Source organism: Urocampus carinirostris, chromosome 7, assembly GCF_059441175.1.
Source record: "Urocampus carinirostris isolate Australia breed hairy pipefish chromosome 7, RoL_Ucar_1.0, whole genome shotgun sequence".
NCBI lineage: Eukaryota > Metazoa > Chordata > Actinopteri > Syngnathiformes > Syngnathidae > Urocampus > Urocampus carinirostris.
The window spans coordinates 19,766,545-19,793,564 of NC_142355.1; the positions used below are offsets into that span (position 1 = coordinate 19,766,545).

At 39.5% G+C, this 27,020-nt stretch overlaps 1 protein-coding gene across 2 annotated transcripts; it reads right to left on the minus strand.

The window, feature by feature from the left end:
* Positions 1 to 182: 182 nt before the first annotated feature.
* Positions 183 to 24,332, minus strand: kcnc1b (potassium voltage-gated channel, Shaw-related subfamily, member 1b). 2 transcript variants are annotated; one of them, XM_088340043.1, is made up of 4 exons: positions 23,218 to 24,332; positions 7,274 to 8,189; positions 5,615 to 5,788; positions 183 to 1,311 (listed from the first exon to the last, which is right to left on the minus strand). In XM_088340043.1, the coding sequence occupies exons 1-4, from the start codon at positions 23,779 to 23,781 to the stop codon at positions 1,202 to 1,204; spliced, it is 1,764 nt and encodes a 587-aa protein (XP_088196169.1). In that variant the 5' UTR covers positions 23,782 to 24,332; the 3' UTR covers positions 183 to 1,201. The 2 variants fall into 2 exon arrangements, with proteins under 2 accessions (XP_088196169.1, XP_088196168.1); XM_088340042.1 differs by lacking the exon at positions 183 to 1,311 and adding an exon at positions 1,740 to 3,554.
* Positions 24,333 to 27,020: the final 2,688 nt, after the last annotated feature.

Below are 27,020 nucleotides of genomic sequence, written 5' to 3' on the forward strand. Positions count from 1 at the left end.
TTTTTGGGTTGTCCAACAGACTTGTATCCTGATTAGGTTAAGATGACGGCAAAAATAACACAATGTTAATAAGAGGTTGTACACGTATTCTTATGTTGATAGGGCAGGACTTCTATTTGCAAATGGATAGTTTCAATGCAGTTTTTCCCCATAGGTGACAAAATTGTTTCACCGTCAACAAATTTCATTTCTAGCTTATTTATTGCCATCTTAATAACAAACGGATGTCTATAGCTGTAAATGGCAGTGATTAAATGCCTACTGTAAGTATGTAAGTTGGTGAATGGCATGTTACAAACTAGTTTATAACATGAGAATAGAGAGTTTTTCATTAGCATTTAAAGATTAAATAGTGTCGGCAAAGTAATTTTTCTCCAATCAAAACACTTCCTTAAAAATGTTCTTTTAGAGGAGGTGTTCTATATGACATACCAATCTTGTCTATTGATTGCTGTTCACTAATTAACAAGAAATGACCAGATACCTATTTTGAATGTATGAAAGAGGCACTTGTCCAGAACACTATTTTTGGCTTCTAAATCTATAAATAATTAGAAGTTGGGTTACTATGCCAGTTCTAATTGATTGTCAGTTGTGAAGACGTCCTTCACTTTTTTATCGTGTCAGGTTAAATCCATTCCATTGAGTAGACTAACCCAATAAGCAATATTTTCTTGTATGAGTTTCTTGACAGCACATTTGAGCATTTAATTCTTTGAAAATACATGATATAGACGAAGTTCAAGTATGACATTTTTGTGGATGCTTGCTCACAAACTCATCAAAAGTATTTTTAAAGTCGGAACGGTGCAAAAAAGTGCATAAGTCTAAAAGAGGTGGAGGATGAGTGTGCAAAGTGAATTGGACGTGACAGGGGAAGGCGATTTCAAATCAGAGCAGCTATTTTTGTCGCTGGAACACAGAAACCACATAAATATTTGGATGAACATTGGTTACACACAACTTCAGCGCACACGCACGCACACAGAGAAAAAAAAGCATATTTACAGCACTGGCACACACGGAAAATAGGCACAGAAATTACAACACAGATACCAGTCACAGATACTTATAGCTACATAAGGCTTGACAACAAAATGTCCTCAGTGCTACATCTATGCTGAGTTTGTGATGTTCAGGTTGTCACTTTCACACCCATTTTAAAGTACTAAGTAATACACACAACAATGCTACTGCACTATCAGGTGGGTGATGGGCCGTTATGGGTCATACACATAGTGGTCGGTACACCATGGTTCATAACACAAACTGACTCGGTTGGTTGTCTGCTCCGCTGCGGTCTCTGGGTCTCTATAAAAAAACAATAATGAAAATAAATTATTACACCAAGTATGGGTTATGTTGGCGTTGATGGTGATGGCTGATAACCTCTGAGGCGCAGGGAGAGGTGAAATGATACTCGGAGGGTAAAGAAAGAGTGTTCCGTTAGTCGCTCATGGTAAAGAGATCTTTACCATGTGTATTTTCCCCATGCGTAGCCAAGGCATCAGACAAAAAGACGGATTGTCTGCTTCCGGATTCAGTCGGTTAATCATGCCCGATCATGCGGCCCCCGTTGCAGGTTGAGGTACTCTTGTCAGTCATTGTCATGCGGTTATGATGTCATGCTCTCACCGTCCGTCATCATGTTTTGTTTTGCCCTTTTATTAACAAACAAAATTTTTAAAAAAAGGAAAGATGTGTATGCATGTGCTGTTGAAGAAAAATGGAGTCTAATCGCTCATTGAGTACAAAATTTATTTCATGCAAGGACTTATCTTTACATATTTTTAAATACTTTTCTTTTGCATAAATGGAAAATACATGCATTTACCTTTCCCCAAAAAGACCCACATTCCATAGTGTTTTGTATATTTTCCCATCTGTATCTCTTCTCAAAAAAATTCTACACATTTTTTTTCCAATACATAAATTCAATTAATCACCACAAAAAACATGTCTTGAAATGAAAGACTGTGCTCATTCAGAATGAATGTACTCACACACTTAAATATTCTATAAATTTGTCAACATTTGATTGGTGAACATAAAATATATTAAAGTGCCTTGAAGGGATTGTGTATAGTTATCGATATATTATTTTAATATTAAATACACCACTTTCCTGTTTGCATTTAATTTATATACCATTTTGTTTTAGAGTGGCATGAATATAATGTGCTTCATTATGCAAGTAGAATTTTTGCTTAAAAATAAGGAAAAACCTGGACTCCTTGTGATGTAATCAGTTCGTTGTATAAGGAAATCATAAGCAGCTATCGTTTGTTTTCATGCTACAACAATTTGTGTCCAAAAAAAGTTGTACTTTGCTTCACTCAAAGGCACCATCTTTTATGTTCCTTTCCGTATTTCTGCATCGTTACCATTTAGTATTTGCAATAGAGAATATTTGTTTTTCAAAAAAGCTCCTATTGTTGGACATATTTGTTTAAAAAAAAGGCTTACGCCAGCTTTAAAGTTGGCTCCGTACCAAATACTTCAAGAGAAATGATATCAGTTGTCAAACGGATACAGGAAAATATCTGATATGCTGGGGAAAGGCATAGAATGGCAGCTACATAAAAATCTTGCTATGACCGAGTCTTTTGTAAAGCTGTCTCAGAAATGCATAAGAATGGCAAAGCTTTTTTGATGCTTTTGAAAGACAATGTTTTCTCTGACAGTTACTGCAATACAGTTAGCTTCTCGTAAAAACAATTTTCATGCAGTTCATGCAAAGGACCAAACCATTTTTTTTTTATAGTTCTCTTGCCATTAATCATCACTAGTATCCGTGGGAATTGCCATCATCTCCATAGTGCATTGGACAGCATCTTTTTTTTTTCTTCTTCTTTTTTTTTCCTGAATGTGAGCATTCCGATAACATTGGCTGGTTTCATAAATGTATCGTCTCCTCTTTGTACCATACAAAGCGCGTAGGAGGAGTTTCCTTAACATCTGGCATATGTCTAAAAAGCAGTGTGACGTTAATGTCCAGCATACTGTTACAAGCTTATTTCACAGAATCGTCAAAAGCAAATGAAAATAAAAAATAAAATAAAAAGTTGTTGGCTGAAACGAATGTGAGATCAAAACCAACAGAGCAACAGGCAATGAAGTCAACATTGGAAAAGAAATGCGGTTAGCATGTAGAACAGAACTTTGTCGGCAACCGGTGCGGCGTCTTGCCAATGGAACTTCTAGTCTAGATAATGATGACACCCCCAAGGAGAACCCTTGGGAAGCTGGAGTTGGAACAGTTGTGATACAGTTCTCCAGGAAAAGGAAAATCAAAATGAAAAGCCAAGAAGGAAGTGTTTAAAAGAAAAAAAGGGAGGGGGGGTGTTTGACAGAAAACAATACGAGAAGTGTGGAGTGGCCTTCCGATGGCATTGTATCTGCTACTCAACCATGCTACATAATGGATGGGATGGGGGAATGTGAGTGCTGCATTAGACAGGGTGGGCTGCAGGGCAGGGCGGACACTGAGGACAATCCAGAGGCATCCCCGCTCATGCCAGACATGCTGTTAAGGCTCCAAGGCTTTTCATAACCTTCAGTTGAGAAACAGAGAACGTTCTGAGTACACCGAAGCACGGGATCCACGACAAGTGTTGATTTTGTTTTTTTAATCGAAATGATCATTAAGCTCCTCGTTGGTAATACTACACCTGTTGCTTTCTTGCTTTTGTCTCCAAAGAGAAGTCAACACACACTTGAGACAGATCAGATTTCTCCATGCATTGAGTGCATCCGGAGTACAAGGGCATGCACCGGGTGGTACTGGAATGGATTGGAGGGGGAACACTGTAAATTGTAGGCACCTCAGGTCGGGAATGTTCAGCTGTTTTGACACACAGGCTTGACTGTGGACTTTAAAATCAAAACTCTGGTATAAAGGTATTCCCAAATCTTTTAACATGCAAAATGTGATCACATGGTACACGGGTTTTGCATAAAATCGATATACTTTTCATCTGTATATTCAGATCATTTTCTGAGATCATGCATTTTTAAGACATCTTGTCTTTGTTGTTCTGAGCTGTGACATCATCGTTTGAACATCAGCACTCTAGCAAGCCAGTCACCATATCGTTTTATGTGTTGATTTTGAGAAGAGGTCAAAAATGTTTTTAGTAAAGTTTTGTTTGCTTTTTTGGAGAATGCCAAGGCATTGTGTCGCAGGTGGATGCAATAACGGTACAACAAAGGGCGAAGATCCAAGAAGGGCCTCACTGGCAAAAAACACACGGAAGTTAACATGGATTGATCAACCAAAATCGGTCCGCAGCCTCAACGGAAAAAGGCGAAGCTGGCCGACCAAAAAACACGCAGTGAGCAGCCAGGCAAACCAACAACAAAAAGCGACAACGGCTACGGTGATAAACAAATGAAGGAACAGGGCAAAACCTGCGCTAATGCAATTCTAGCCAATCAAAAAACACACGTTGAGCAGCCAGGCTAACTGTGAACCAACAACAAAAAGCGGCAACATATACAGTGAAAACGGGAAGCCGGCTGGGATAAAAACCAAGGGACACAGTGAAATCTGTGTTAATGCCAGGCTAGACGGTCAAACAACACACGGTGGGAAACCAACGAGTGTCAACCGGGAGCAAACAAAACAGAAAAGCATTCCACAGCAGCGAAGCTAACAGTGAGCTAGCTGGGCAAATTTATACCGACCGTGACACAGGCGGCAAAAAACTCAAACGAAAAGCCACATTTGCTAAACCTCCAGGAAGAAATGAGCTGTATGCCATCACTGTTCAATACGTTTGCTGTATGTTTTGGAGCTGACCTCACATGTTGTGTTAAAGGGATTTGTTATTTTGAAAGTGTTGTGTTCCTTCAATGACATCACAGCTCTAAATGAGGGAATCCAGACAGGTCAACTTTTTGACTAAATTTCTTGAGTTCCTCGGTGGAAATTTTTTTGTAACATATTTGCATAATTTTCAGGAGGCACACGACACATTCAGTCCGTGGTTGAAAGAAAAATGTCTGTTTGGGAATACCTTTAATTTAAAACTTGGGCTTTGCCTCTTAAAATAATAATGATCCAATTGTGTTGTGCTCCTTCACCATTCTGATAGCACCCATCAGCAAGACACTTCATGCACCATTATGGCCAAGAGCAATGTATTCAAAGTCTGAATCCAACATGGTATTTATCACTAAACACATACATGGTACACACATAGAACATCTAATGTATATATATATATATATTTAAGCTTGTAAGACAGCACATTCTAGATCATAGAAATCTTCAAAATATTTTTTCTTTTAGGTAAATATATAGGGGTATTACATTATGCATGTTATAAAAAATATATTATGTAGATGTAGACAACTATTATTGACATTTTGTGGCGATTGTGCTTGGCCTTAACTTGGAATATGTACAATTCCCGAGGGAGTAATTGAAAGAAGGTGTCTCGTAAAGAGGTTTGCAGTTGTGCGAGTGTGTTTTTTTTTTTTTTCCTCTGAGAGCGTGTTCCTGTGAGTAAGAAAACACTCTGCGAAGAAGGGGATGTATGAGGGGGCTTGTCCTGTCTAGGGGCCTGTCAGTATCTTACGGGGGCTTGTGATTGGCTGTTACTGTACGTACCCCTCCTTACTCTGCCCCCCGTGTGTTTGGGCCGCTCGGCAGTGGTGACCAGGAAGCAGGGCCGCTCTCTTTCGCTGGGACTGAAGATTTCCTCGGGAGATATTGCCTGGTCGATGTGAGGGCAATCTTCGTTGGCCAGAGCAGCGTTGGCAGCCTCGCCGTTCAGTTTGGAATCTTCACAGACAACGATAAACAAAAGAGCACATGGAGGGAGGGACAAATCTAGTGATCTTCTGCACAATGTTTAATGTTTAAGTTCTCATTCATGTCGTTCCAAAATAGAGACTTTATGCAATGTGTAGCTGCTTGTTGTACATCTTTCCTTTCTTAGGTACATGTGCACATCTGTGTTGTTGCGAGGGCTTCAATAATTAGTCGATAATAGGAATAGTCTATGAATCCCATTGTCGACTATTGTCGCCAGACACGTGAAGCATTTCTACATAAATGTAACCTCTGCTGAGAGTGGCTTATGCATAATAATGTCACTGCCTCGAGCTGTAACATACAGAAACAACATCAAGTACGCATACCAAAACATCTAAAGTTCGGGAGCATTTTATCCTGGATACAGCACATAAAAAGAGTACTTGCAAAGTTTGCAGAGCAAACTCTATGTATCATGGCATTGACACGCGAACATTTATAGGGAAAGCACATTGGATAGTTTAACAAAACGGATTCTGACTTGTCTCTGTAAGATTCAAGCCAATACGGTTTTGATGACATGCATTGTACTATTTATACGCGTATATCTTGCTATAAGACTGTGCGTGAAAATTTTGCCCAGACTGCATGCAGTCCAAAGATTCATCATGGACCCCTTAAAAATGGTTTGAAACTTTTGAGAAAACACATAACAATTTTGTTGTTAGGTTGTCCATCTTGTGTGTTGCGTTTCCTATGTGGAGCTGATTGGATAAACTGCTGTTTAGAATGTTTCATGACATCCACATTATTTTCTTGGAATTTAAAGGAGATGGTGTCCTGTGCGCCTAGTAATAAAAAAATAATCTTGGTTTAAAGATAACCAAAAATATATGACCCATCAAAAAACGCACATTTTGCATTTTTTTAAATACTCATAGGTCGATAAATTTGCATTTATTTGACATAAGCATCACTTATAGGGAGCAGACGTCATTGTCTATCTTACTGCTACAGGTATCCAAGAATACCAAAAACCTTGATAATGCTTGGCAAAAAAGTGAGACGAAGGGTGGTGTGTTTTGGTCGCTTTGAGTTTCGGTAGTTCAGATTCTTTCTTGTGTGTTTTAGCACTCATTTTAGGTTGCACGACACAATGCAGCAACATCTAGTGGTCAAATAATACACACTGTCCCTTTAAAAACGATTGGAATAACACAGACATGTTGCTTTTTGCTTGGAGACAAAATAAATCGATATTTGAAATCAAAATTATTAATGATTGGCAGTACTTAAAATTTCTCTCCATTCAGGGCTTAAAAAATGATACATTTTATTGATCGTGTGCTGGGAAAGTCTGCTATTTAATCTCATGCCTGACTCATCATCTGAATGAAGTGTGGAATGAGAGAAACAGCTGAACGTGTTTGTTTTTTTCCCTAGCCAACAAACTGTTGATGAGTCAACAAGGCGGTGGAATGTTTGTGTTATTTACAAAGAGCTTTATCCTACCTTGAAACTTTATCTCAAAAACCTCGTCGTGGGGCACAGGACTGTGATGTTGGGAGCTGATGCTTGATTTACAGAAATTTGGAGAACCTGGTTGGGGTGCCCGTGGAATATGCCGATTCTTTTTCTTTGGTAGTTTCTGTTTCGCCATGGCCAGAGAGTAATACATTCCAAAGTTGTTGACAATCACAGGAACAGGCATGGCGATGGTCAGCACACCCGCAAGGGCACACAAGGCCCCCACTAGCATACCAGAAGTTGTCTGAGGGTACATGTCGCCATAGCCCAAGGTCGTCATAGTCACCACGGCCCACCAGAATCCGATCGGGATGTTCTTGAAATGCGTGTGCTCGCTAGCTCGAGGGTCGTTGGGGTTGGCGCCGATCCGTTCAGCGTAGTAGATCATGGTGGCAAAGATGAGGACACCCAGGGCCAGGAATATGATCAGCAGGAGGAACTCGTTGGTGCTGGCCCTCAATGTGTGGCCCAGTACCCTCAGCCCCACAAAGTGGCGCGTGAGCTTGAAAATACGCAAAATCCGCACAAATCGGACCACTCGCAGGAAACCCAGCACATCTTTAGCTGCCTTGGATGAAAGCCCGCTGAGACCCACCTCCAGGTAAAAGGGCAGGATCGCCACAAAATCGATAATGTTCAGGGCGTTCCGGATAAAGTCGAATTTGTTGGGACAGAAAGTTATTCTCATAAGGAACTCAAAGGTGAACCACACCACGCAAACACCTTCGATATAGGTAAGATAAGCCGCCGTCTCGGGTTCCTGGTAGAAGTGCTCCACCGTGATGTTGTCCACCACTTCTACTTCGGTGCGATTGATGATGGGGTTGAAGGCCTCGTGGGTCTCCAGACAGAAGGTGGTGATGGAAACCAGGATGAAGAACAGCGAGGCCAGAGCCACCCACTGGGGAGAAATCGGAGAGTGAGGAGAAGGCAGGGCGAAGGAGTACAATGAGGGACCACAGTAACTCAACACACGATGTAATCAACTCCACATTTCCATTCTTAGCTGGGCAATTTAATCCAAGACATCAGCATCCGCTTCAGCGGCGACAGTGATGGTTACGCGCTGATTCTCAAACGCCATTAAACGGGAACAATCAATGCGAGCTCTACACTCACTCGCCCCTCTTTCCTCCGCTCCATTTCAAGGTCATAGCATTTTGAAGCGTGCGCTCCATCCCAAATATTCTAAAGGGCTTTTATCAGCCTACGACATATTTACGAATATGTTTAAAATGAGGGCTCTTTAGATTCAGCTGTGTCTTTAACAGCAGGTATTTTCCAACTCAAGGTCACACTGATTAGATCAACAATTCTCAAATGGCAGAGGGGGCATTAAGTCACTTAAGGGGGTGAATTAAAAAATATATTCTGTATATATATATATATATATATATATATATATATATATATATATATATATATATATATGTGTGTGTGTAGGTATAAAATCGGTCAGGGGAGGAAGTGCCTTAATGGAAAATATAGAATTACAAATATATGAAATAGTAATATTTATACAGTGTTAAAGTTCTTGTTTAATTTTGGGGGATTTTTCTTTTACAAAATTGCTGATTTTTTTCATTTTACTATCAATATTATCACTACAATTAGTATGTAACGTATATTACTATTCTGAGCGTCTAAAGATGCGCTGTGAGGCACGCAAGGCTCTTGTCTTATGTCAGGGGGCGACAGTGAGTCCAAAGATACCGATATACAACACACCTCTGGCCCAAACAATAAAACTAGTGATAGTAAGTCAAGCCATCCAATAACTTTTTTCTCATTGCATGTTTTTTTTTTCATTACGGCGGATTACCTATCTCAAAATAAATTGATTTGATAAGTCAGAAAAGCCACCCTATCAGCTGACAATGACCATAAAACCCGATTCAAAGTAATTGAAAAATTATTTCAGTAATACAGAAAAATGTATATGGAAAAATAAACGTGCCCAGTTGCAGACAAGGGTTGTCTTGGACGCCAGATTTCAATAAATAATCACAACTCATGTTCAATGTTCCCTCTAAGCTGCGTGTGTGCGCAATTGCGCACTACCCAGAGCTTTTGCGTGCTCAAGAAAATCTAGCCTGCTCACAGAAATGAGGGCTCGAAATTGTTAATTAAAAAAGCGAATTAAGTCAAAGTTACAGTGCATCAAGGTAAAAATACACGGGTTCCCCTGACGCTATGTTCTAAATGCGGTATTTTGAAGTCAATGTCGAAGTAGAACGAAGTTGAGTAAAGTCAGTAGAGTTTTTTGAGAACCGGCTTCTTCGGCTCGGCTCACTAAAAAGAACCGGCTCTTTCGGGTCCCAAACGGCTCTTCAGGCTGTTTTTGCTTCTTTAATCCCCTACACGACCAAATGTTATGTAAAATTGTGCACAAAAAGACTTAAAGGAGGGGGGATAGAACAAAAAAGAAAAAAATACCAAAATGAAAAAGTAGTAAAAAAAATTAAACAAAAGTAGAGAAAAAGAGAAAAAAAGAGCAGGAAAAATTCTGAAAAAAAGCCAGAAGAAAAGAAAGAAGCAAATAAAGGGAAAAAATGTAATAGAGAACAAAAAAGCAAAAAAAAAAAAAATTTTTTTTTAATGAGGAAAAAAAACAGGGAAAAAGGTTGTGTTGCATTCAAATAATTTCCAATTATATCAAGATAATCTTGTTGCCAACATTGTACTTCCACTAAAAAATATAATTAAATACAGTTCTGTATCGTGCAACCGACTAAATAAGCCCCTAAAAATGTTAGTATTATGCGACAAAAGATACCAGGAATAAAATAAATGGAAATCTTGTGAAAGAAGAATTGACGTTTGTAGGCCCTGCAACTTATGCAATCGTACAATAGTCAATTCTTTCAAAAGTGAAAAATAATTTTGCGTTGGCGGAAACTCAGCAAAATGTAACTTGATGTCAAGTTTTGGACATGTTTGATAATGGATTAGTTGCCACACTTGGGGTTGCTGTTGCACACTGTTGTTTCAAGCGTTGCCCACCGACTTTGTGTGAACGCTCAGACCCGTGGAAAATAAGAGGGAACATTGCTCATGTTTGAGCTTGTTAAATTTCCCCATTGTTGGACCTTGCACGTCATCAAATAATAACTATTCGTGTAAGACTTACTTTAAGTCGCATTTCTTGCAGTTGCTAATTACCATCATGATCGTTCTCTCACCTTTCCAATCTTATCAGGGCACTGACCAATTTTCATTCAATTTTTTCCGCTCGTTTTTAATGCAGTGCTTAAATTGAAACAAAGTGAAAAATAGAGTAAAATAAAGCTTTGCTGGTAAATCTCCATTCAAGCAACACGATTCGGTCTCAGCATGTGCGAAACCTTCACTGTAGTTCCGCATGTGACACCATTCGTGCTGCTGGTAAAGAATTGTTTACTTCCAACGGTCTCCAATGTGGTCTAAGTGCACCATCTATTGGGGAAAGGCAAACATTAGAGCAAAAGTCTGATTATTAGTAATACTGTTTTACATTGGATTTTTAATATTTTAGTTCAAATGGTTGGATGAAGAAGCCTAATGGGCTACGTGTGGCCCGTGGGCTGCAGTTTGCCCACGCTTGGACTAGATAATCAGGCAGTGAAAGTTGTGGTGAGCTGAGGTTCATTAGGAGAAGGTCTTCTTTTACGATGGACCGACATCCTCCCTGATTACCTTTCACCAACGATCGCATTTCATCACATTTCCCCTCTGATATTTCTGATTCCTACGACACAACTAGGCGTAACTGATACAGTAGCCATCTCCTGAGTATTGATGGCTTCCCTGTCCTTGCGCTCTCCTCTGATTATACAGTGTTTGTTACCGCGCCTGAGAGTTAGGGAGGGGAAACAGCTGGAAGCTTGCCAGATGCGGATCGGTCGATGAGAGATCACTTATCACTCTATAAAATCACCAAAATTTGTATCAGTTTGGATTAAGCAGGGAAAGTGTGCTCTGGAGTTAATGCCTCTGTTAAAAGGCTGGGCGGAGTAATGAACAAGGGAGGGACATTGGAACCGGGCATGTCTGGGCTGGAGAAAATTATATATTCTGCCGAATAAAGAGGAAAAAAAACACCATCAGTTTCGGGAGTGTCCATTCATGCAGGATGAGATGGAAAACAGGCCCTCGTTACAGGTAGTCATCCGAGGCAATTGTTTGGATTGCGCCGAGGAAATTGTTTGCTCATTAATGTCTGCTTCCTGTACCACGTAAAGGTTATCTTTGACATGCCTCCAGCTCAACGACTTGTGTTCCTTCCCATTGCAGTATACTCAGCAGCACTTTTTACAGTCAAAAATCTCAAACGTGAACACAGAAATGTAGCACGATAAGTTTGGTGCTGCATTACGCCTCTGCAAGCTTCGTGCACATACGTAAACCCCCGCAGTCACGCACTCCAAAATAAAAGTTGAGCTCTGCGGTATCAAACACCACAAGCACACTCCAGGCATGCTCCAAATTTTCTATTTTGCACCTAAAAAGAATGAAAAAAACCAGAGGCAATTATCTAACAAAACAATTCCAGTGTTTCCCATTGAATTTTGTGAGACAGTCTTGGTAAGATCTGGGGTTGTGCAAATGCTATTTTAAGGTATCATATCGGCGACTAAACAAACCAGATCACTGATATGAATTTTAAATTTCATGTGATTCAATACTCATATCTGTCATGATTACTCATTGCACTCACCTGTACCTGCCCATTTGGCGCCAGCTGCTGCTGGTTACCTGATTGGTTCCCCGTCCTAATCAAGCTCAGTTCTTTCACTCACCTGTTGTCAGTCCGTCAGCGAACCTCTCTTTTCACAAGGCAAGCATTTTTTACTCTGACTACCGTCGGTCCCGTTTTGTCACCCATTTTGCACTCGTACATTCCTGATTTCCCCGTTTGTCTCCTGCTATGACCCGTTTTTTGACCCCGACCACGTTTTGATCTCCCGTCCCTCCTAACGACCTTTTTTTCCGTCTAACTACGCTACGATCTCCCGCTTCGGAGGATCCACTTCCGCATTCGGAAGACGTTCCGAGACTGTGAGCGGCTTGCTTCCCACGTCCAGCGATCACCTTTCCTCTATATTTCAATAAACTTGTGTGTAACGTTACGCATCTGGGTACTATTCTGATCATGACAATGTCAGTTATTTAGTAAATGACTGTATTAAATATCAGTTCCGCTGCTTTAGTGATTGCTGCTTTGACAGGATGCCAGTTCCTCTTTAATGGTTTACAGGAGGTTATTTCATACTTGTCAACCTCAGCCAATTTCTCCCCTTATTATTGATTGCAATTCCCTTATTAAGTGATTACAAACACTTGTTTATTCACATCAAGACAGACTATGTAGAACATAAAAACGAGTTATTTGTTTTTTTTTCTACGTACAAAAATTGTTGTACGGCGTACACAATTTGAGACGATGAAAAAAAAACAGACAAATATGGGGAAAATGTATAAGTTGACAGGTTTGTTATTGTAAAGCTCAACATATTATTAATGGGAAACCCGGTTCATTTTAGAGAACTGTCTCAGCTCCCAAACTGCTCTTCAGATTTTTTTGTTGCTTTAACCAATATATTACCAATAATAATATAACATTATGCGTGGAATTAATGAATAAACACACTACAAAACAAAAAAAGAAATTAGACATATTTACTCTGCTATTAAAAACTTTAAAATAAAACATATTGCAACCAGTTATGATTCAACTTCCAACCGATGTTGACTGAAACGACACAGAACCTCTGAACATGCAAAAATAAAAATTAAAATGGGTAGAACACTATCATTAGTCTCAGCGCAATATTGTCATTTAGGAACACAACGTGCTAAGCTTTGAGGGACTGGTTCAGATTTTTCTGTCAGTGATGGACAATGCACAATGTTTTGGAGCCATTAAGATAATCAAAATGAGTCCAAATAAGAATGACTTTCCTACTTTTACAATTTTTTTAAAGTTTCCTTTTTGTCCTTTGTATTGCAATTACTCTTTGATGTCAACAAAATTTTCACACGCTCCGTATTATTCAAAAATCTGTTTTCAGGAAGGGATACAAAGACATCCAAACCACACAGTATGAATCTCACAATATAATGTAGTGATATTTAAAACAAAAATAAATGTGTATTTGATCAAAATGGCATATATGTGCATACAATATTATAAAACGTTCTTATTGAAATAAATAAGTAAAATTAAATAATCATAATATTGTGTGTTTGTACATGGTAGCTGGTGAAAAGTAAATCTAGGTGGCCCAAAAAATGCCTGTATAAAACGCCACAAGAAGGTTACGGCACACAATTAAAAAATGACCTGGCCTTTTTAAAAAAATATTTGGATTTTAATTTAATGACACCATGACAAGGATACTTGAGTCAGTTTTGATATTGTAATAATACTCTGATACATTAAGCTAGACAGAAGGGCGCACAGTTGCACCGGGTAATGGCTCTCTCAGGCTAGTTTATTCTAATTTCTGGATTCTAATTGTTACGTTTGTAAAGTATAAAATTCACGGGGAACTGACATTTCCTTATCAAACAATATTTTGGGGTGAATTTACTGTACCGTATTTTGTTCCTTTTAAAAAGTGGCACATACAGGCTTTATTACTTGCAAACATTGAGTTACTAACTGTGTGCTTGTTTTGATGCATTGAATAATGTCGCTGTGCACTATACCTACTCCGCAATGAATTGTGCACGGAATAACATCGTCCAATAAAATGCTGAGGTTAAACTACAACATAAAAAAAATAAATTGGAAACCAAACTCCTCCAAATTGCTTCATGCAATCCTTAATACATAATTGGATCATACATAGATAATCTGCGAATCAATTTATGACATTGATGGATGGATTTCCTTTAACCTAGGACCTACTTCTTTGTTACTGATTAGACCGTAGGGGAACCAGCTTGAAATGCTTTCCCGAAATAACTGTCATCATGTTGTTACTATGTCGTTACTATGTTATTATTATGTAATTACTAGGTTGTGATTACAAGGAAAGGGGCTAAAATAGGCTTTGAATTTGATTTTTATTATGACTGATTTCAGTGACACACGGTAAGGTTCGTGACTGGTGAGGCACAGTCAGATCTACAAATATTTGAAGCTACACCTTATTCTTTATTTGATTGGCAGAGCAAAAAAGCAATGTATACATTATTTTATTGTCTTGCCTGAACTGAGAAATTAGATCTATCTGCTGCTTCTTTTAAATAAAAGCATTGATAGATGGGTAACCCTTTATTAGAATTGGTATTATATTTTTTTAAACTCCATTCAACAAGAATAAATTACTGGATTGCTTGACTTGCTGTTAGCTCCAAAACTATGACTGATTCTGTTTAAAGCTGTGGTGTGTGCAAAATACCCTCAAATTAGGCTATTTTGAATTTTGCCTATCCTGCTCATTTTATTATTGTTAAATAGATTTTTTTTTTTTTATTAGAAATTAGCACAATTGATGCCATGTAAATTTTAAAACTTCAAGGACTTCTTTTTTTGGGACTTTTTTCATTCTTATTATTTTGAACTGGCTAATTACTTTTCTAGGATTTACTTGAATTGCTTGCTTGATCAATTAACTGATCGTCATTTTTTTTTTTTCGTCTTTTCGTCCAGACAAAAGGTTACAGTGAATACCAAATCAACAACTTTATGAAGCAATTGAGGAAAGACAGAAAGAAACACTAATTTGATTAATAATATTCATAACATAATGTGAAAAAAACTCCCAAAATCCCAAAATGATGAAGTTAAACGAGGAAAAACCTTAATACTGTCAGGCCCAGAACAGAAACAGGACCCAATCGCGCAACATTTCTGGGGAGAGGAAGGGCAAAGTCCGCGTTCCAGTGCTCGCTAGACCCGGGTAGCATGTTGCTCTCGAAATCGGATTGTGATCCGAATACGGAAGTGGATCTTCCGTAGCGGCCAATGGTGGTGTCAGGGACGAAAAAACGGGTCAATAGCCGGTACAGGAGAGCAAAAACGTGGTCAGGATCGGAAATGAGTCGTAAGCCAGGACGGGAGAGTTGACATAGTCGGGATCAAAAATGGGTCGTAAGCCGGGATGGGAGAGCAGACGTGGTCGGGATCAAAACAGGTTGTAGCCGGAGACAAACGGTAGCAAAAAATGGGACAGGTGGAAGTCAGGGTCTGACAACAGGGGATTTACAGGACTGAGTTTGATTAGGGACAGGGGGCCAATCAGAGCGGGCGCAGGTGATTCCAATGGGTAATCATGACAAATACTGAATAAGTATAGACATTTCATATTTTTTTAATTTATTTTAGGTTTCCATGATGCCCTGTGAGGCACATTCTCACCTGTCTCCCCTGATTGCACGTAACTGTATGATTTCTAAATTTGAATTGCTTCCCTCTTCCTTTCACGAATCATTTTATTTCCCGACCAAATTTTAGGTTGTTTCTGCTCAGCCATCAATTGTATCACGAAGCCTCTTTGCTGTGTTGGCCAGCGATTTGTTCAGGCCTGCGACCAATTGCACCATTCATTTCATCACTTCACCGCCCCCGTGCATGATGCCTCTTGGGGACAACGTGGTTATTATGAGGGAGGGTGCCAGGAGAACACCGCCACCCGCTTATTGGTTAACTCTCAGGATTGTCAGCAGCCCCTGATGTGCTGTGACAAGGCTTTTCCTCCGATGTTTCCACTGTGAATAGAGTCTGTAATTAAGTCTTGGGCTCAGTTCTAATTAATTTTCTTGCCCGTCTTAGCCGAGGCTTGTTCAACCTTTCTCCGGCTTATTTTAAACAGAAACGACTTGCCGCGGTTGGTATCTCTGCTGCAGGAGGTTTCAAGGTGACGTTGGAAAGATGATCGCCGTACGGTTTGGAATTGTCGGGTTTTGTGACGGTTTTGCTTCCTGTCAGAGGATGCAAGGTTCTGTCTGATTTTGAGATGTTCCAAAGTATTACAACTTAATTCCATACTGGCACTTTAAATCCTGCACTGACTTGTATTTTGCTGGAGTTTTAATATACAGACACTGCCCTACTTACGAAGGAGGTTCCAGACGATCGTTCGTAAGTTGAGTTTGTTGCTTCAGTGCTATATTTTGTATGTTTAAGGTTTATATAAGTATGTTTAAGGCTTGTAAAAGTAACATGTATTGTATTGTACTAAAAAATAAACATTTAAAAAATAATATGCTCTATAAAGATAAAGGTTGTGAAAGGTTATGGCTATAAAAATGAAATTATGTGGTTTGGTCACTTTGAGTCTCCGTAGTTTGTATTGTTTGTGTTTACAGGTACAGGACACAATAGAATCAAACACACTGACCCTTTAAGTAGAAGCACATCACTGGCAAAAACTTTTATTTCTAATGAAACACCCAAAAATGGTAAATAAATTTAATATTTGGTTGATAAACTAAAAATATATTTCAATCAGTGTGATATTTAACAGAACTTCGGCTCAAAACTTGAAATTAACATTGTGGAAAACAAATTGATGATAATTTAGAATAGAATAGCATATGCCTTTATTGTCATTGTTACAACATGGGATATGCTGTGACAACGAAATTGGACGACTCCAGGTCCACATTTACAGTGAGGATAAGGAAACAAATATTTGTTATACTACTAGATTAAAGTAGTATAAAAACATAGGCTAAAATGCTGGTTCCCTCAAGTAAAAGCAAATCACTATTGAAAAATAATTAGTTTTAATTGGACCTCAAAACAATTTCTTCATTTTTTTCTAAATTGTGGCCTCTGAAGTTAGGTTCCACTATCCAAACATTTAAGTATTTATTTAATATTCAACCCACAGATTCAGGGTGGACGGAATAATCCAAATATCGATATTATCGATTCTGAGCGGGTGCTTGTATCAGATCTGTCTACCATCATCTTGCGATTGATACTGTCTACCAATTTTAACTGCGATATTTTTAAGTGGATCATAATATTATACATACATTATAACCTTCAAATTCAATCCATTTGTGGTCATACCTTATTTGCGCTCCTGGCTTTGTTTTCACAATGTTGTGCAATAAACAGTAACATATTTTCTGTGCTATAAGGCGCACCTCATTAGAAGAGGCACCTTCAAAATATTTTCATGTATAAGGGCGCCACAAGACGGTACTTGCCCAAGACACACCACAGGTAATTGTGCCCCTACGACCCATGTGGTTAAGGGATCCAACCACCACCACACGGCACATTGAAATATAGTGCACATGAAATTAAAACAGATTAAAAAAACATAAATATAGGGTAATGTTTTGTATCATAATGAAAATGAAAGGATTCATTTATAAGTGGTTAACCTATGTAGAAGCATTTTATATTCTCTATGTAAGAGTGAATAGGAGCAGATATGGTGGACTCCTGCTCAATAGGGGGGGCAGTTAATCAGTCCGCTGCAGTTGCTAACGCAGCATGCAACACAGCAGGCTTCAGAAGAGGACACTTGTCAAAAAAAGCATGTGGAGATGTAGAGTAATTGTCACATTTATAGGCTTGGATGGAAAAATGCCCAAAAGCAAGGACCAAAATTGTCACCTCCTACAGCAATCCGATTTGATATGGAGGCTTGCCATTGAAATGATGCTGCCTGGTGCAAAATAGACACTTCCCTAATGTGCTGTTGACCCATTTAGCTCTTTTACCCAGGAAACCTTAGACCCCAGAAATATAATTCCTAATTCTGGCTGTATTGGGAGGCTCTTAATAGTCCTCGATGATGATTTTCTTTTTATTACATACAAAGTGGTGCTCTAATTAAAAATGTGGATAGTTATTAAATTAAATATCCTTAAGGGCAGGTGAATATTTTGAAAGCAAACTTGGACTTAATGATGGCTAATTGCTAAAGTAAGTATCTTTTTTTATGAAATGACCAATGACATGTAGGCAGGGAGGCTCTGCCTTACCTGTTAATATTAAATATATAATTAGAAATATCATCTCATTAGCCGTACCGCTTATCCTCATTAGGGTCGCGGAGGGGCTGGAGCCCATCCCAGCCATCTTCGGGCAGTGGGCAGGGGACACCCTGAACTGGTTGCCAGCCAATCGCAGGGCACACAGGGACAGACAACTCATCCGCTCATTCACACCTAGGGACAATTTGGACCGGCCAATTCACCTGAAATGCATGTTTTTGGAATGTGGGAGGAAACCGGAGTGCCCGGAGGAAACCCACGCAAGCACCGGGAGAACATACAAACTCCGCACAGAAAGTCTGGAGCTGGATTTGAACCCACGACAGGTTCCCATGACATGAACTGTGCCGCACAAGCGCTAACCACTGCGCCGCCGTGCTGCCCATTAGAAATATATTAAATAGTTATTTTTCATGAAGAGTTCAAATTCTTTCTCATTTTGACTTCACAATTTTGAGATTTTCTTATTCAAAATCATTGATTTTTTACATCATGGTTTTTATTAATAGTTTATACAGTATGTTAAGTATGACTTTGTAAAACAGATGCAGAGTGAGGCACACAATTATCTTGCCTCATGGCAGAGGGTGATAGAGAAGCTAAGGATTCTGATGTTGCGCACACCTTAGCCGCTAACAATAGATTAAGTGGTAATATTAGCAAGCTTACAGCAAGTCAAACCATCAAGGATTTGTTTTCTTGTTTCATAGACTTTTTTTCATAATTGAGGATCACTTATCTATTTTTTCTTCTATTGAAATATATGCAGAAAACAGACTTCGTTTATAAGTTAAGGTATGACAATAAAACATGTTTTTCTATGCTACAGTGAATTGCTTTCAATCAAATGATGAATGAGATGTGGGTTCATTTGTTTTAAAATCAGACTGTGCCTCACCAGGCAGAAACCTCACTGCACGTCACAGAAAATGACAATATTGTCGTTTGTGATATTTTGAACTGAAATAATGGTATAAAGTTGTGTAGAGTAGATCTCAGTTATTTGTTGAATTCCCGTTGCTGAGTTTGCTGTTTTTGATAGACTGAGTAATCACTAACAAAATTTCCCTCTTATCTGCCATTTATAGATATAGACATCAAAATGTTTTATAAGTGGGTCCGCAGGTAATAATGTTAAATCCCATTATTCACTCTTTCCTTCTACTTCGCTAATTATCTAGCAAAGTGCTTTCACGAGGAAGAGAAGAATTTCCCATTCCTCCACAAAGTTTAGGGGGAGGTGGAAGAGCAAATCTCCATTTTACAAAGTTAGGTGACGGGAAGCAAAACCCTAGTTTCTCCCTAGTCACGTCCCCTAGGCATTAAAGACCAGATGGAAGCAAGCGTATAAAAGAAGTGGAAGACGGAGGTGAAAGATAAACGAGATTAAGTGTGTAGATATTCTCCTCATATTGCTAAACCACCCTGTGACTGACACTTTGCCCCCCCACACACACACATATTGCCTTAAATTTTCCCCACAAGACAACTCCTTTGTCTCCTATTAGTTGATTGAATTACAGGAGCAGACTGATAATTTTTCCCATTATGATAAACAGTGTTGTCCTCTCATGTCATGAAAGGCAATGTAGATGATTGCTGATCATAAAATGTTTTGTTTGAGAAATTTACTGAAAGGCGGGCTTAGCAAATAGCTAACCATTGCCAAACAATTTGTACGTTTTCGTTGTTTTTCTAACCAAATCAAAGTTCTACCAAGAAGGCCTGCAAAGACAGGGGGAGATGGGCATGGTCTGCCGCCCCCACCCCCCTTCTCCACCCACTTGTGTGGGTTCCAGTCACGCTATAAACAGTGGATGCACCTATCACTTTCTTTTTTGTTTTTCCCGCGGCACTCTTTCCTGACGGACAAGACGTCTGAGCATGGGCTCAACTGTGCGCCCCCGGGGAGAGATCGTTAGATCACCCCGGGGTCCCCAAATGCTTCCGTGACAAGATGAGACTCACAAGGCTAGCTTCATTCATCTATTTAACTTGGGCACAAGACAGACAAATTGTTGGCTGGTTTGGGGTAGCTGTGAAGCTTAGCACCTAGTGGTTAGGAATATTTCTCAAATAAGGCACAACAATCCAGAATATTGTGTTTCTCTTTCACTTGTGTTTAGAAATGCAAATTTCTTTTGTCAACGAAGTTGTTTTTTTAATTACTATGTTTGATCCAATTTTCCTTGTCATGTAGATAACGTAGTTGTTAAAAGCAAACACATGCATTATTTATTGGTGTGTCTCTTCTATTTTCTTTCTGGACTGATCAATCATTATACATATCAATGAACTGAAAAATCAACAATTAAAAGCTAAAATTAAAGGGTCGCGGAGGGGCTGGAGCCCATCCCAGCCCCATTAAAATGTGTATAGAGTATTGCTTTCTTCATGTTGAATGCTAGAGACAATATGAGGCTATGTTGAATTAATTCGGGTGGGAAACCGTTAGCACTACCCTCTGGCTGCATCGGTAACCACTGAATTAGATTCTGAATAATACATGTCATTTAAAGCAATTTTCTCTACAAGTGGGTAGGGAAAATAGGAAATAATGGGATTGGTTTGAAATGTAGGGATTATTTAATTGAATTTAGGACTCAAGACACTTGCTTTGGACTTCACATTGGAAGATAATCTGTTGGATGAAGTATTTTTTGTCAACTACTGCACTAAGCATTTTAGTGATTACAGACGCTCCCCTACTTACGAACATTTGAGTCACGATAAACATTTTTTTCGGGACGTCGAAAAATATCCGGACATTGATGTGAGTTAGATTTTGTATTGTGCACCATTTTCCGGGTACAGGACAATACTGTAGTGCCTCTTTTCGCCGCTACTGGCGTGTGGTGCTGTGAGAGTTCACCCAGCATCCACCCCGAAGAAGTTCGTGTGTAAACATTCTATACTGTATCTCCAGCGCGCTAAGAACTTTGACATTTTTATCGTTTAATATCTCGTGCATCCATTCAATATGATTGGTGTAAGGTGTGAAGAATAGGCGAGCTGTTTCATTTGAAATGATGCAATAAGAAAGCTTGATGTGGTTGAGAAAATGGTTGGATCGCTTTTTTTCGGCCACTTTTTACATGAAGGAGGACCTCTTGAAGCTCATCTTCCAAATGTAAGTTAAACTTAACTTTATTTATCTTAATAGAGCATTTTATTTCATGGAATGTTTATTTTTTGTACAAAACAATACAGTTTACTTATACAAGCCTTAAAGATACTTATATAAACCTTAAACATACAAAATATCGCAGTGAAGCAACTTACAAACAAATTCAACTTACGATCGTCCGAAACGTATCTCGTTTGTAAGTAGGGCAGCATCTGTACACAGATACATATCTCGAAAATTTGCATGAATTAAGTTTACAAATAAAGCGTTATGTTAGAATACTTACTCCTAGCAACAGTAATTGTGCTGCTTGTGTTCCCAAATTTAAAGTTGAATGTGCGGCTAAATTGAAATAGTGAAGGGGAGAAAAACATTTTAAAGTTTCGCCCACAAAATGAACACTCCGTGAAGAGTCTAGTTCACTTAAATTGAATATAAATCTCACAGAAAGTCATAAACTGCAAGAGGTGGATAAACAGGTATACTCTCTACCATTAAATTGAAGATTATTAATAACTCTCGCTCATGTAAATGGATAAATATATTCAAAAATATTTTCTCTAGATAAGGTTTTACAGATTATATTCCATGACCCTTATCTGTCATGGAATATTGGAATTGCCTTCATATTAAACGCACACATCCTTCACATTATCCGATCAGATCCAGACCCGAGAGCCTTCATGCCCTTGCTCGTCAGTCCAAAAAGCATCGGGGAACTGCCTAGCAACAAGTGTTCCATTTGAATATTTGTATCTGCATGGCTGCATGTATGTGCTTGAAATTTTACGTTGCAGGTATGGAATATTAGAATGCATCTCCAATGATGTAAGTGGTTTCCATAATAAAGTAAGGTAACATTTGAATACGATATACGAGAGTGTCCTTATGCGTTGGTAGATTATTTTCAAGGTCATCGAGAAGTGATGGTTTGCGAACGAAATAGCTCTTTGAAGTGAACGATGAAATACTCTGTCTCTCTTTCTCTCTCACTCCCCCCCTTTTTCCTCTCTTTTTTCATTGTCTCTCCCTCTTTCTCTCTCTGCCTTTTTCTTCCCGCTCTTTTTTTCAATCTCTTTCTTTCTCTCTCTCTCTCTCTTTCTCCCTCTGTAAATTGAACTTCCTTGGTAAATTTGAACTTCTTTTGTCAACACATTACACCGAGGCTGCAAAGAAAATTTCATTGGTATTATTTGTAAACGACAAGAAAGACAATCCTAAAACTCTTGAATCTCTTTTTTCATTTTTTTTTCTCTATCTTTCTCTCTATCTCTTTTCCTCCCTCTTTCTCTCTTGAAGGCGATCGTGGCTGGTCAGTATGAATGCCGTCATCTGCATAGTACAAAAAAATGTAAAAGTTTAAATTAGGTAAAAGCTCACTGTATATTGAAACAATAAATGCTATTATAGCACATTCGAAAATCAATTACTTTGTTGTTTATTATTATTGGAAATACAAGCAGAATTGCCCGTGGAATTGAAGATTGGATTCGGCTGCTTGGAGTGGTCATTGGTTAGGAGCTGCAGTACCCAATTTGATTGCCGGGGGGCATTAAAAACCCCACAGAAGCAGATATTTAGCGAATGTTTTGTATTTATTTGGGGTGCCTTGACATGAAACCTTGTTCGAGACACTTGAGGCAGCCTATACAACTGTCTAAACTTTCACGACATAGTTTGGATAGATTGGATTTAGACGGATGCATTTAGATGTCATTAAAAAACAAAGAAATCTGAAGAGTCGGTTCTCTAAAAGGGCTGGGATTCCCATCACTATCATCGAGCCCAGGTTGATGGATAAATCGGCCCCTGAAAAATATATCACTAATAAAAAACAAACATGCACGCAGCTCACCCTTGCATATTTGGAGGAGTAAGGGTCTTCAAAGAGAGCCCAAACACGCTTCTGCCAGCGGCTCCACAAAGTGCCGCTGCGGGCGTCCGGAGAATCCCCGTGCGCTAACCTTCGCGTCATTTCATCCACATCGTCCTCCCCGTGTTCCTGTTCGGGCTCGGCATCGTCGTTTCCCAGATCCAGAAGCCCCCCGCCCCCGAAACTATCGAGGGCCTCCTCCGCCTCCCGGTGCTGCCGATAAGTCATCCAGCAGCAGGGCTCCACGTCCGTCTCATCGATGCCCCAAAACGCCAACTCCTCCTCGTACAGCGGCCCGCACACATCAGCCGGGCAGTGCAGCTTACCTGTCCGGTAATAGTTGAGGATGTGCGCGAAGACGCCAGGGTGGCGATCGAAAAAGAACTCCTCGATCTTGGCGTCATAGTCAAAGTGATTGGGGGCGTCGGGCTCGGCCAGCCACGACAAGCGAGTCCCGGGTAGGGTTCGAAGTGTGCTGCGGTACGTTTGGTGCCGGATCCCTCCCACGTTGATCACGACGCGATCCCTGTCGTCGCTCAGGCCCATCGCGCCCTTTAAACATTGCTCGGCGAACTTCTCCTCGTCATGGCGGCAAAGGTGAGAGCGACGCGCCGAGACACCTGTCGTCCCCCCTCCACCCCTCCTCTTCCGCCGGGAAACAAAAGCGAATCGTCCCCGGATGGATGGATGGATGGACGCGCGTCGGTCTCCAATCAAAATCGGACAAGAGGCTTCACATCGTCGCCTAAATCCAGCGAGAAGGGGCAGAAAGGAGCCCGTGCGTTGAGAACTCGTACACGGTTCTTGCTTATCTGGTCCTCCTGGTGTCCGCTTCCCTCCTCCGGGCCAGGCGCGCCTCCTTTAAGCTCTTTGTCTCGGCGCCGCCGACACGTCTCCCTCTCTCTTCCTCTGCTCTGCCGTCGCTGCGAAGAGGAGACAGGAATACAGCCAGCAGCTCACATCCAAGATCGAGGAAATGGAAAAAGGAAAAGAAATGGGACTGGATCAAAACATGCCCGTTGATTCCATGCACGGTGATACACGCCAAATGCGCTCTCTATAGTTAGAGTCCCCAATTTCCTCACGTTGTCACTCAAGAACTGTGAGGGACGTGCAGAATGCACGCACCGCCCCTCACCAAAAATACATTCTTTTAATTTATGTGAACATCTTTTTCATTGTTTGTATTGTCATTATTGGTGTCTGAATGATATTTAGTGATTACTAACATCATAAAGTTAACAGATGAGTAAAGCTAAATTGTTCTGGTATTGTTATGATTGTTATTATGATGATGATGATGATTATAACATTTATGTAACTATCAACTTGTCATGTTGATTTGTATAGCCCTTAATCACAAGGAGACTCAAAGGGCCGCACAGACTATTATTACACCATCCCCTGATCTAAAACCGACATGAGGGAAAGGAAAAACTCAAAAACCTCAACATGAGGAAAATGAAGAAACCTTGAGAAGGGACAGCACATGAGGTAATCCCCCTTCTAGGATGACCAGGCTGCAATGGATGTCGCATTAACAAACGATAAAAATAAAATATAGAATAATTAAATTATATCATAAAATAAAAAATAGAGAATAAAATGGAAAGGATGACCAGGTTGCAATGGATGTAGCATTAACAAACAACACACAGACAACATGAAATATCAGTCATTTATAAGCTATAGAATATAAGTGTGTTTTAAGCTTAGATTTAAACAGTTCCACTGTGGTTGCAGATCAAATCTCAGAGGGCAGAGCATTCCACAGCACCCGAATGGAGAACGCTCTCGAACCTGCGGATCTCTTCTTGGCTCTTGGGATCACGAGTAGACCAGCATTTTCAGAGCGAAGGCTCCGGACCGGAACATGGGGGGAAATTAAATCTGAAAGATATGAGGGAGCAAGTCCATGCATGATTTTGTAGACTACCAACAGAACCTTAAAATAACAAGGGAGCCAATGCAGGTTAGCTAAAATCAGGGTAACGTGATCAAACTTGCTTGTCCTTTTTTGTACCAGTTGCAGGTTTTTGATTTTTTGGACTTACTAATATATTATGAAACAAATATTATTTTCATTATTGGTAGTATTATTGGTATCCAAATAATGTGAGCATAAGCCTTACACTTTCAATAGATGGGTCAAGCTAATAATTAAGCTTAGTATTATTGCAAAGACTATCATGACTATTATGTTTATGGTTGTTGTTTTTATTATTTTTATAAACTATATGTCTATTCTTATTGCTATTGTTGAACATTGCTATCATATGACGGTCACCATCATATTATGAAACCTTTCAGTTAACAGCCAGACAAGCTGACCGATTGCGCCAGAGGGATTTGTTACAAAAAACGATGAGGTAAAAAAATATGCTGGTGAGGATGTTGGAAAACAAACAAAAAACTAAATAAATGGGGATACAATCAAAAAGATATACAGCTTAAAAAGAGCACAAAACAGACATATCTGCACATCTCATAGTTAGGACAGACAAGTGGGAGCTTGATGCTGGAGGCATCTGGCTCAAGCTCCTGTACCTTGTCTTTTTAATGCGCGGATCAGTACACTCAAGAATGGGTGGTCCTGCTGCTTAGAGGCAGATCCCCTAAGGTAGCAAGTCCAAAGATACTTGTATGACTGGCAACACATACCACAAATCTTCACCAAAGAGAACTATTTTTACCATAATAGATACTCTAATTATATAATATGCTGAAAATATATTGACAGCAGTGATGACGGTAAAAAAAAATGATGGAAGTAGTGATGTTGATGATGATTTTAATAAGCAGACCAATGTAAATATGTATATTCATAGGTTCTTTTTTTATTTACATGGAAATACACAGGGGTTCTAGATGTGGGATGCAATTATTAAGGAAGTCTGGAGGTAGGATTCAATGAGCATATCCGTCTTCCTACTCCCTTTAGAACATGCACGTTATCATTGTTTGTGTTTTTTTCCGATTTGTTTGTTAGTTTTTGCTTTTGTTATGTTCGATGTAAAAGATTCATTCATTCATTCATTCATTCATTCATTCATTTAACAGGCAGCTATGCACATTGTTCAAAGACACAAAATAAATACTTCATTTTTAAAAAACTAAATGAAAGATGATTTTTAACTTGTGAGGACATTTTCCTCACTATCTGTATTGTTACATGCTACATCCCGTCAATGCTTCTGTCCACCCCATTTTTTAAGAGCAGGATGACGCTTTACACCCGAAAAACCCCAACAGCAAGCTAATGATGAAGGTGCTACATCTGAGTCAGAGCAGGAGGATTCTCCTGCTACTGGTATCCATGGAAACCAGTTTGATCTCTTTTATGAAGGGGAGCAAACCTCTACCCAAATAACTGGTTTAGAGAAGCATGGGCACCACCAAGCTGTATTCACCCAAGACACACCACAGAATGTGGCGCCTCTACGACCTGAGCAGCTAAGGGATCAGTGAACCGTGAAAATAATATCTGCGTGTTTGGACATTAATACTTAAAAAAAAAAAATCAACAAGTAAATTTAAAGATGGTGTGCGTTGTTTGAGGTTTCCTTAAAAAGGTTAAAGTTACGTATTTTCTCTATGAAGTAGTTTATTTTCCACTGCACTTACTGTAGTTTATTTTATCTTACTTTTAGCAGGGGTGTTCGTGGCGGAACACACTATGTTCAAGGAATGTAGGGGTAAGGGGGATGCTGGGTATTGACATCATGCTTGTCCCTGTTTTTTTTTAAATTTGTCAGAGTAGCACGAAAATGGTGAAAGTAAGAAAA